Below are 10664 nucleotides of genomic sequence, written 5' to 3' on the forward strand. Positions count from 1 at the left end.
TGAAGGAGGAACAATGGCGCAACGAGTTTATTTATTTATTTTTACTTACTTCACTTGCCTAATCCGGCCCAAATATGGCAACCCCCGCAGGCCTACCGCTGACTTGAATCCGACCATATTCTGCGCATGCTGTTCCAATAAATTCTCTGTCTTTCTGGCTCGAGTATCGTTATTGCTGCTTCGTTATACCGTCTGTTAGTCGAGCGCACCGCAGGCTACCGCTTGGATGCCGGGTGTATCAGTATTGCAACCGTCACCTGCTCTCCGATCATTTCCGACGACCTCAGCAGCTGCAGCGAGTCAGTCGGTGGGAATCCGCGAATTGAGAATGTTACTGACATTGCGTTCTAGCGGCGACGATGCAGAATGGATCGGCGAGGACTTTCGAGCCGCTCACTGTCGCCGAAATTAAGGAGCGGGCGAAGGAACAGTCTCACAAGGTCTCGCGAGGAGTTACCGCTATTTCGCTGATCAAGGCCGCCCGTACTCAGGTCGCTGCGGCGCGGGTTCACGAAGGCGCAGGAGATCTGAGGGCGGCGCTGAGCGCCTACACGAAAGCCGCGAGCCTTGCTCAGATGTTCATGGAGTCGGCAGAGTTCCAGCAGGAGGCTCATGGGCGGAAGGGTGTCCTGTTCAAGGAGCTCATGGACTTCCAACAGGTGCGTCCTGCGACTATCCAACTTGCTCAATATGAATTCAGATCCTCGTAGAATGATGGAAGCACCCTCAAGGAGGAGATGCAGAGAGTCGAGGAGAAGTTACGCGAGATAGAGAAGTCATCCGTCAGGTAGGTTCTAAGTATTGTACCTCGGCCAAGCCCCAATCATTGGAACTGTCAGGGAGAACGGCGTTACCTTCAATGGAACGAAGGAGGACGAGAACGGTCCTGTCTCAAAGGCTGGGGGCAGTATAGCAGACCGTATCCGCGCGTTGCAAAATGCAGGCCTAAGCGATAATACCACTCCCACCGCTAACAAACGCCTCTCTCGTGATGCCGCAGTGCTCCCCTTGACACCCCCGCTGTCATCTGACTCGTTGCGAAATATTCGTGCTACGCCCCTCCCCTCGCCGCCTCTCCAGCTTTCTTCCTCCAGCTCCGCGACATATACACCCGCACCCCTTAGTGCTCTGACCCTCCCCTCTCTACAGCAGTCCAGCTCTGCCTCGCCCCTTTCTTCATCTGGCGGCTCGCAGCACATGTTCGTCAACCCCTCGAGCCTTGGCCCGCCCTCTCCCACCTCTTCGACATCCTCGTCGCCGCGCGCCTCCCATCTCAATCTTGCCGAGTTCGCACAAGCCTTTCCCTCCATTGACGAGTTAGACGAGAGCATGAACGGGCTGGCCATCTCTTCCGAGCCGACCGGAGGTGCAGGCAGCAGCTCTAGCTCCAGTAAGCTCTCCGCCCTCGATATTAAGGCAGATGCACCTCTAGTCTCCCCTACTGCGATCAGCGCCTCTTCTCGCTTCCCCCCTATGCTCCCGATCGACCCAGGACCGCGCCCATCGAGTACTCCTATCAAGCCGTCAATTGACACGTTCGCGAGCAGGCCCGCGAGCCCCGCACTTGGGACCGGCAGGTCGCCCATGTCCCCCACCGTTCCCCGCAAGCCGTCGAACCTGTCTCTCAGCGGTTCTCCGCTGTCCGGAAGGTCTCCAATATTGCCGACTTCGTCGGGCTCCTCTGGACACGCTAATGCGAGCGGGCAGGACAAGCCGGATATTCCGCACACGAACTCGATTGAGCCGAGGACGCTGCATGAGTATCTGTCTCAGTCTGGCATCAAAGTCTTGCTGCTGGACTTACGCACTCGGGAAGCGTTTGAAAAGGAACGGATCAAGGCAGCGGCTGTCGTTTGCCTGGAGCCGTCGGTCCTTCAGCGAGAGAAGTAAGGTTTGCTAAGTTGATTCTGTGGAAATTATGTTGACGCCCATATTCGCAGTGTCTCGGCGGAGACCATCGAGGACTCTCTTTCGATTGCCCCTCGGTCTGAAAGTATGCTCTTCGCTAATCGCGACAAGTTCGAACTGGTCGTGCTCTACGATGATGCGTCGGAATCTTATGGCCTTCAAAACTCACCTTTCAATAAGCTTGTGGGCGCGATATACGAGCGGGCGTTCAAGAAAATGCTGAGGAAGATGCCAGTACTCCTAGTGGGTGGGCTGCAAGCCTGGAAGGCAGCTTATCCAGAGGACGTCGTCTCCGGGGGCGGAAGTGGCAGTGGCATGAAACTCTCGTCCTCATCGTCCGAGGCAAGGAGTCTTTCCACGACGAATGGCGTTAGTCCCAATGGTGTGACAATGAACGGCGCCGGCGGCGGTCTCATTTCTCTCCCTACTACTCCTCGACCTCTACCAGAGACGCCCAATTACTTAGTGAGCAGGCCCAGGGCTGGTACGGATCACGCGAAGGCCATGCCGTCGGATTCGAGGTCTTCGCCGTCTGTGCCTGCTTCTCAGATGCCTGTGTCTATAGGCAGAAAGAGATCCGGGACTGACTATCAGGCAATGGCATCAGGGAGTAAGCCGCCTATGAATGGCACCGAGGATCAGATTCTGTCTTCGACTGCGACTTCTCCTACGAGGGGCTTGGCGAGAAAGCCCGCGATGGTGAGACCGCCTTCCAGCCCGCACATACCGAGTTCCATCGGTCGGCCGTTATACGAGAATGTAGGTATTGATGGTAATCGTTGCGACTGTTCAGCTTATCATTCTGTTTCTCTTTAGGCTGCGGGCCAGCATGTACCCCCGTCATCTCCTCCCCTTGTGAACGGCACCACACCTATACAGTATCCCTCGTTCTCCCGACCAATGCCCTCTGCTCCAGTGGCGGGTTCTTCCTATAATGCCGGCGGTAACTACGGTATGGTGTCGATGCCTCCTCAAGCCTCCATCAATCCCTCGCCTCTCTCACGGCGTCGCAGCGATTACATTGATCAGTCGCAAGAAGCGTTGTCCGGCCTCAACGGCCGAGCATCCATAGACTACCCTAACTTATCTTCCCAGCACATCATCCGTCCTCCGCCGGCCGCTGCGTCTCCTGGGCTGGAGAGGCAGGACAATCGCCCACGTGTTATGCAGCATACTCATTCGTTCTCCGTTCCTGCCGCTGGCCCTGCACCGCCCACGATCAAATCGGAATATCCAGTGACCTACTGGTCGGACGTCCAGATCGGCACTTCAGGACTAAAGAACCTCGGTAACACTTGTTATATGAATTCCACGATTCAGTGCTTGAGCGCCACCGTGCCGTTTGCGCGCTTCTTTACTGGTACGTGTCGTGTGTATCTTTCGAAGTTCCATCTCTCATCATGAGTTAGATGGAAGATGGAAGAGCGCTATCAATATGGTTAACCCGATGGGATCTAAAGGCAACCTAACAGCAGCATTTGCCAGCATTCTTCACGAAATGTGGCATGGTGAAATGCCTTATATCTCTCCGCTTCAGTTCCGAGTAAGTTCCTCTTGTATCCGCCTGAAGTCGGCTGGGCTCATGCTTCATAGCGTTCAATCTGTTCACATGCAAGCCAATTTGAGGGGAACGATCAACACGATTCTCAAGAGTTCCTGACCTTCCTGCTCGATGGTCTTCATGAAGATCTCAATAGGATCCTCCAGAAGCCTAGCATTGAACCATCGCCAGAGCGAGAAGCGGAGCTGGAGCGCTTACCGCAGCAGATTGCCGGCGCTCAGGAGTGGAAAATATACCGTATGCGAGACGACAGCTTGGTAGTTGACTTCTTCCAAGGCCAATTCCGAAACCGTATGGAATGTCTGACGTGCCATAAGACGTCTACGACATATAACACTTTCATGTCTCTCTCTCTGCCAATACCCACAGGCCGCTCAGCTTCGAAAGTTACCCTAATGCAATGCTTAGATGCCTTCGTCAAGGAGGAAGTCATGGAGAACTCGGATGCCTGGTAGGTAACCTTGACTCTCAGCTCTCACCTGATTAATCCGTATGACGTAGGAACTGTCCTAACTGTAAAACCCTGCGCCGGGCAACCAAGCGATTATCTCTGTCGCGACTCCCGCCTGTGCTCATCATCCACCTCAAGCGTTTCTCCTTCAAAGGGCCGTTCACCGACAAAATCGAGTCATTCGTCGATTTCCCTTTGAGAAATCTGGACCTGACCAACTACATGCCCCCTCCCTTGCCGCCCGGGGTAGACAAGTCCCAGATGGACGGTGGCCAGCATCTGTCCCGCGACGATCCTCGTGTTCAGCTTCCCCCCTATAAGTACGATCTGTACGGTGTTACAAACCATTTCGGAAGTCTCAGTAGTGGCCATTGTGAGCAGTTTTTGCTGATTGTCTACTCTAGCCGCTCATTTCTTCTCAGATACCGCGTTTATCGCTTCACGGGGTGGCTGGTTGTACTGCGATGACAGCCGAGTCACGACGGCCGATCCAAAAGAGGTTGTGGTGCGTATTTGCTCTGTTGGTAATAACCCATCAGCTTTCTTACCACGTATCTTGTTAGGGTAAACCAGCATATGTATTATATTACAAGAGAGTCAAGGCATAGATTACGATCTTCTTATTTCCGTTCATGTTTTGTTGTCGTTGCATATTGTATTTCTCCCCAATCTCCTTCTATCTCTTACAATTATCATTACAACAGGACCTGTAATCTTATATCCGCATCTATGCTATGACACCGTACAAGGCTTATCATCGGCTCCCCTTTCTTGGAAATAACACCTATGACACACAAAGTCGCTCCTGAACGGATAGAAGAGCGGCGCAAATTCAGTACCGCATTTGAAGCAATGCGGCTCTGGTCCGGACTTGGCGGCGACGTGGCCTTCTGTGGGACGAATGTTCAGGATGCTGTCCAGTCGCTTGGCCTTACGAAGAAGGCCATGAGACTGTGCAACCTGAACTTGTTTGTAATTGCTACAGTAGACTTGGAGGGCAGTCTGAAAGTAGGGAAAGATCAGGTGGGAATGCTCTGGAGTGAACTGACACTATTTACCTCCCCCGAATCGTTCATATCGCAGATCTCGTAGATAATGCGCTTGCTAGTATTCGCATGCTCTTTGCAGGATATGATGGGGTTCATGCTTCCGGTCTCTTCTCGAAAGTTAACGACAGTCATGAGCTCTCTCCGGGTGCTCTTGACCTAATCCGGAAGCGTCAGGACTGTCTGGGATTACTGTATTCTGGATACACACCGGCTGGATTTCGAAGCCGAATTTGTAACCATTTTGCCAGGCACAGGAGATATGGAACTCCTTGGGACAATCAGCACAGCGCACAACAGCGCCCCCGCTTTGCTCGCATAATCCACATTTCTGCAGCCGGTAAACGTCAGCCAGCTTCTTCCCAGGCACGACGGCTCGACTTACGGTAGACCAACGGTGGAGAGGGATCGTACTGATACCCTCGACGAGGCGAAGACGGCTCGCATCGCTATAGATCGTCTCTGGTACGAATACCGAGCAGAGCACGTGAACCCAGCCTTGACCTTCGGTAGGCTTACATGCCCGGAGATACGTGTCGGGCGGGGGATAAGGCGCTTTACTCTTCCTGTCTCGTTTGGGACGAGGGCAAAGAAGGCAGTCGGTATTCTGCAGGTGGTTAGTTAGGTCTAGACGTACCGACTCGACAGATCATACGTACGAGAGAAGCTTCGAGTGCCTTCTGGTTATGACAGAGATCGCAAACCCAAGATTCCACAGCCGCTGGGTCGACAAGTGCACCACAAGAGCCTGCCAACATCATGAGTTCAAGGAATCGTAGCAAGAAGTAATTACTATGATTGACCTGCATGAACTCGAAACTGGCACTCTTTGCATTTCAAGACCTTGCCTAACGGACCGCTCTTCTGACAACCCAGACATCGCAGCTGGGGGGCTGCAGGAGGTGGAGCAGGAGGCGGCGGGGTCGACTGAGCGGAAGCAGTAGTCTATATGGCAGTATCCTTGTCAGATCGGAAGTCTCTCGGACGCAAACGCACTCACTTTGGCACGTTTTGCAGTCGGCCCATTGAGAGGCGTGCCTTCGCGCTTCTCAATGCGTTCGGCTAGGGGCGGCTTGATCTTTGCTGGCGGGGCCGACCCATCGCGAAGAGGTCGCACATGCAAATCCGCATACTTGCGCCAATTAAGGCCACAATCATCGCACAGCATGGACGAAGTAGCCAGGCCCTTCGGCGCTTTCCACCATGTGCTGGAGTCCCTTGTTCTGCATGCACCGCAGTAGGCATTTTTGGACGGCTGAGCTATTACCGATCCTTCATCATCCGAGCTTGCGCCAGCGGCGGCATGGTGGCCTTCTGGTTGGGCAGGCAGTCCGGCCCGTATCCGTGCGTTCTCTTCCCGAAGTTTGGCACTGAAAGCGAGATGAGAATGGGCTAACCAGGAACACCGCAATTAACTCACTTCTTCCAATGGCCGTAGTATCTCACTACTTCCGCGATAGTCCGTGTGCGAACCTCGTCCCGGACACTGCGCAGTTCCGGGCCGTATGTATGAATGCCTTCCTCGAAGGCGGCCATTTCCTCGTCATTCCACTCTCGGTCGGTGTACCGGGTCTCGGTCTTCTTCCACTATGAGAGAAAGTTAGGTATTTGGTAATAACTAGACGTCACAAACCTACCTTCTCAAATCGCATGGGCGACTTCATATTGACCGTGGAAAAGCTGCGATGCGATAAATACGCCTCACACATGCGCCGTGTGACTTCAGTCAGCCAGTCAACGCTGCTCTGCAAGTCGCTCCGGGAAGTCAAAGCGCGCTTGCATCGTTCCACTAGAGTATGTCGGTAAGTATTGAGACGAAGGTAATGTAGAGGACACCCACTTTCAGCCACTATATCCAAACAAATGTCAACAATGCCGCAAAGGGTAAAGAACCACGTTGCACGCACCTTCCTCTTCCTTCATCTCGTTCACAATGCTAAGCACTTCGATGGTGGAGTCGCCGCCCCGTTCTTCCAAGTCTATCGCCAGTCATGTCAGAAAGAGGACTGCATAACAGGGGACGCCCATACCAGGCCCAGAAGTTGAAGCATTGGGATTATCGCGGTCTATCAACGGAGGCACGACAGCCTGGAATTTGGCCCCGACTCGCGTGGCAGTTCGGGGAAATATCAGGTCCTCGGGATCTGTGGAGGAAGCCGATCGGCAGGCATCGAAGCCCTGTCAACACCAGTGCTGACCAATACAGACTACGACCCACCTAGCGTATCCTCCGCCACCGTATACAATCTCCAGGACGTTCATTCCTCAATACATGCACTCTTATGCTGGCAGAGCTGACTGAACACTCACCCGAAATACCTGAACGGCCACATCTGGTAATGTTTGATTTCCATATTTTCCTCTTTCTCGGCTTGGGCGCGATCCTTCCGCGGGCGGCCCCTGCCCCGTGCCGGCGGTGCGTTGGACTTGGGTTTGGAGGGCTGGCTGGGCGTGATGTGGCGGACGACCTCGTGGCTGTCGACCTCCTCCTCGTGCTTTCTCGAGCAGGGAGCGCACGTCCAACCGTATCCACGAGAGGGCTTGGCGAGCAGAGGAGGCTGGACACAGCTCATGTGGAAGAACTTCTTGCACCGGTCGCATTGGACGGTCTCGGGGCTAGAAAGGAGTCGGATTGGGTCAGGGCATGGTCGGAAGTGAGATACGGATAGTGTGATTTACTGGGGGCACCATTCCTCACATGTCGCACATAAACGAAGTGAGTCGGTCAAATCCGGTACGATCTCTTTCTCGGCCACAACATATTCGTAGCGCGAGATCAACACCTCTCGAATATGGCTTGGTACTGTATCAAATACGAAGGTGAATTTAGCTCCACCTGGGACTGCAATGAAACATACGATTTCGGACGTCTGTCGAGAGAATGACCTCGAATTCCTTCTTGATGTATGGATCGAATAATCGCGTGAAATAAAATCTGTCTGGACGTTTCTTCCATCCAGCGAGATCCGAGATTTTATTTCGGTGTATGACAAAGCATTTCGAGCGCAGTTGAGAGATGTCGCAGACCTCGGAATAGATGGCGGCTAGCAGAAGGCGGCAGTCGGCCACGGGTCGGTCGCTCACGTCGCTGGGTCGATAATACCAGGCAAGTCGCACTCGAGCGTAATTTTCGTTACTTTGTGCCTTGCCTTTCAATGTCCCCTCGGGGGGAAGGAATTCCATGATACGAGCCACAGAATAAGGGGTCCCGTCGCGCGCGGACCACGCCGGGGAACAATACACATGGTCTTGAGCAGAAAATTAAGCATGCTAGCGCCACGGAAAGATGAGATGAAGAGCTGAATTTTACCATTGATTTTGACTTTGTCGCCATTCTTGAGGATGACGAAGGGCACTTCAGCGGACATGTTGATCCCGAACGTGGTGCCCGTGCAAGTCTGGGATCTACAGATTAAAACTCAGGCAGCCACGCGGGAATGTCAAGGGTAGTTGGAATAAAAAGGGAAGAGGAAGAGAGGGGAAAGACGATTTATTGAAGGGGATTCTGTGGAATGTGGGGGTATGATAGAGAGGCGTTCGGCGCAACGAGAAAGACAACAGGGCCCGAGATCCTTCATTGAGGCCACCGAAACCAAACTCCGACGTGTTGCACGGAATTACCTGCCTTATTGGACGCATCAACGCAGCCTTCGCGCGTCTGAGCATTTATGCAGCTCTCATCTCATGGATTCTCGCTTTCGCTGTGCTCGACAGGGATCATGGGTATCATGCCTTGCTGCGCGGGGCGGAGAGAATAGCAGCGAATATTTATTTTGCTGGGTGGTTTTTTCTACCCCTACCACATTGGATTGCCGGTTCGGCTCACAACCGGTTGAATAAGGACGCGGAGGCATTTACCGTAGGTTGGGCTTTGCCATTTCAATTAAACACTGGGAAACGTTGTAGCCATGTAAACAGGGAAGAGACTTCAGTAAGTCCCAATGTGTATTTGCTACTAGCTGCGGTTTGATACTATCAAAGCATCTATCATCTGTTCCACAATTCCGATGCTGCTTCTACTTTGGTACATTATTACTCTCCGACTCGTCACCTGTACAGACCGCCATTCCAACTTGGTCTCCTCCGCTTAGGTTCTCAGTTAAAGTCCAAGCTTGGAAATTGCGCTGCCAAGATCTTGGTACGTCACGGTTCTAAGCAGGGTGGTCGCTATTCGTACCGGCCCAGGAATACAACTCCTCCGGTGTATTGGAATGGCATCCGATGGACTTAGCTATGCCTACGCTCTGTTCCTCCTCCAACTGCGCGCGGCCATTTATCTGATTGCATCACCACATGTCGCATTCGAGGAGACTCCAGAGGCGGCGGGTTTACCTGACAAGGCAAATCCGACGGCTTCATTTGACATTCAGCCTTCTTTGCACTGCTTTTCTCCCATGGCCGATAGTGGCAATCCCGACGGGCGGACCCCGGACATCCCTGACCACACCCAATTTGTCACAACTACTATCATTTCGGGGGAGTTGGTCAGGTATCCCTTCATTTATTTTGTATCTTTATGAATCCTTGAGTTACGAACATCGGGTTTCTGCAGTCTAGTGCAATGCCGCCTTGTCTATCATTCTATGTACTCAGAAAAGCAGAACAGTGGACGGGTGGGCAGTCGGCAGCCCTTTGATGAGTTCGGCACGATTTCGCATACGGCGCGGGGTGAGTTGGTCAGATGCGTCACGCGTGACTCCTGCTGTTGTAGCAGGGAGATGTGTCACGCCAGGTCACGCCGCATTGACCAACACACCCCCTTGCACGACGGTGGTATGCCTCACGCACATTCTCAGCCAAATCGGCTGTCATAGATAGATTTAAATACCATATAAACCCTACCACGATGTATCTCAGACCCTCTGCTTGGCTATAGAGCTGGAGATCTGGCGAAAATCCCATTTAGGAAGGAGGCTTAAGCACACCATTTCGCTCATTGCGCTTTGTGCACCTTGATATTAGTGATTCAGACCATCTAAACCTAATAGATGGCTGCTATATACCCTGTGAGTGAGACAGCCAAGAGCACAAAGGAATGTGGAAAGTGTTACGAATATTTCAGTCCATTAACCAACCCGACTGGAGCTGACCAACTCCCCCGAAATGATAGTATGGGTGTTGTGGGGTAGAAAGTTGTACAAAGGAAGTTATGTGGTCTGAATTCCTGATTCTACAACCTATTGTCCTGCACTTAAGGCTGTAACTCCCAAAATGTCAGGGTAAGATGTTTAAGCTGCAAATCCTGGTGGTGTTGTGAAATGTTGAGCACAATAGGCAGGTGCGATGGTGCAAATGGATGAAGATAAACTTTTAGTACACTACAGGATATGATGCTGTAGGTGCAAACAAGGATAGATACCCGTGTGGTGCATGGTGGCACAGATGACCTTCAACAGGTGTTTGATCACCATTCTGATCATATTGAGTCAGACAAGGAAGACGGGATGGCAGAAGCTTTATATAAGTTACCTCTCAGCACTTACAAAAAGTCAGGAATAGCATGAAGACTGAGGTGAGCTAGGTGTCTCAGAGTATGTTATGATGGGAGTGCTGGCAGCAGCCCTAGCAGCCCAAAAACATTCCATTTCCTAATTTCATGATGGATACTTTTCTGTTTACATGTAGCAAGAGTATTCATGTTGATCTATCAGCAGGGCAAGGGGGTGTGGGACAAGATAGCCTGGGGACAATAAGGATT

At 52.4% G+C, this 10664-nt stretch overlaps 2 protein-coding genes across 2 annotated transcripts; one reads left to right on the forward strand and one right to left on the reverse strand.

Moving 5' to 3' along the window:
• Positions 1 to 359: 359 nt before the first annotated feature.
• Positions 360 to 5286, forward strand: GLOTRDRAFT_137950 (uncharacterized protein; the record flags this gene model as incomplete). Its single annotated transcript, XM_007866701.1, has 12 exons — positions 360 to 659; positions 711 to 787; positions 840 to 1886; positions 1941 to 2667; positions 2725 to 3268; positions 3318 to 3451; positions 3502 to 3920; positions 3971 to 4293; positions 4343 to 4425; positions 4484 to 4922; positions 4979 to 5125; positions 5178 to 5286. The coding sequence occupies 10 exons, from the start codon at positions 360 to 362 to the stop codon at positions 4526 to 4528; spliced, it is 3699 nt and encodes a 1232-aa protein (XP_007864892.1). The 3' UTR covers positions 4529 to 4922; positions 4979 to 5125; positions 5178 to 5286.
• GLOTRDRAFT_115511 (uncharacterized protein) lies at positions 4653 to 8334 on the reverse strand (the record flags this gene model as incomplete). The annotated part of the gene is made up of 17 exons (XM_007866702.1): positions 4653 to 4922; positions 4979 to 5125; positions 5178 to 5297; positions 5352 to 5573; positions 5626 to 5714; positions 5770 to 5893; positions 5955 to 6336; positions 6387 to 6553; positions 6604 to 6755; positions 6807 to 6815; positions 6874 to 6945; positions 6997 to 7110; positions 7185 to 7213; positions 7277 to 7582; positions 7646 to 7769; positions 7825 to 8214; positions 8277 to 8334. 17 exons carry the CDS (start codon positions 8332 to 8334, stop codon positions 4653 to 4655), a joined length of 2775 nt encoding a protein of 924 aa, XP_007864893.1.
• Between the last annotated feature and the right edge of the window lie 2330 nt (positions 8335 to 10664).

This window comes from Gloeophyllum trabeum (genome assembly GCF_000344685.1).
Source record: "Gloeophyllum trabeum ATCC 11539 unplaced genomic scaffold GLOTRscaffold_00005, whole genome shotgun sequence".
NCBI lineage: Eukaryota > Fungi > Basidiomycota > Agaricomycetes > Gloeophyllales > Gloeophyllaceae > Gloeophyllum > Gloeophyllum trabeum.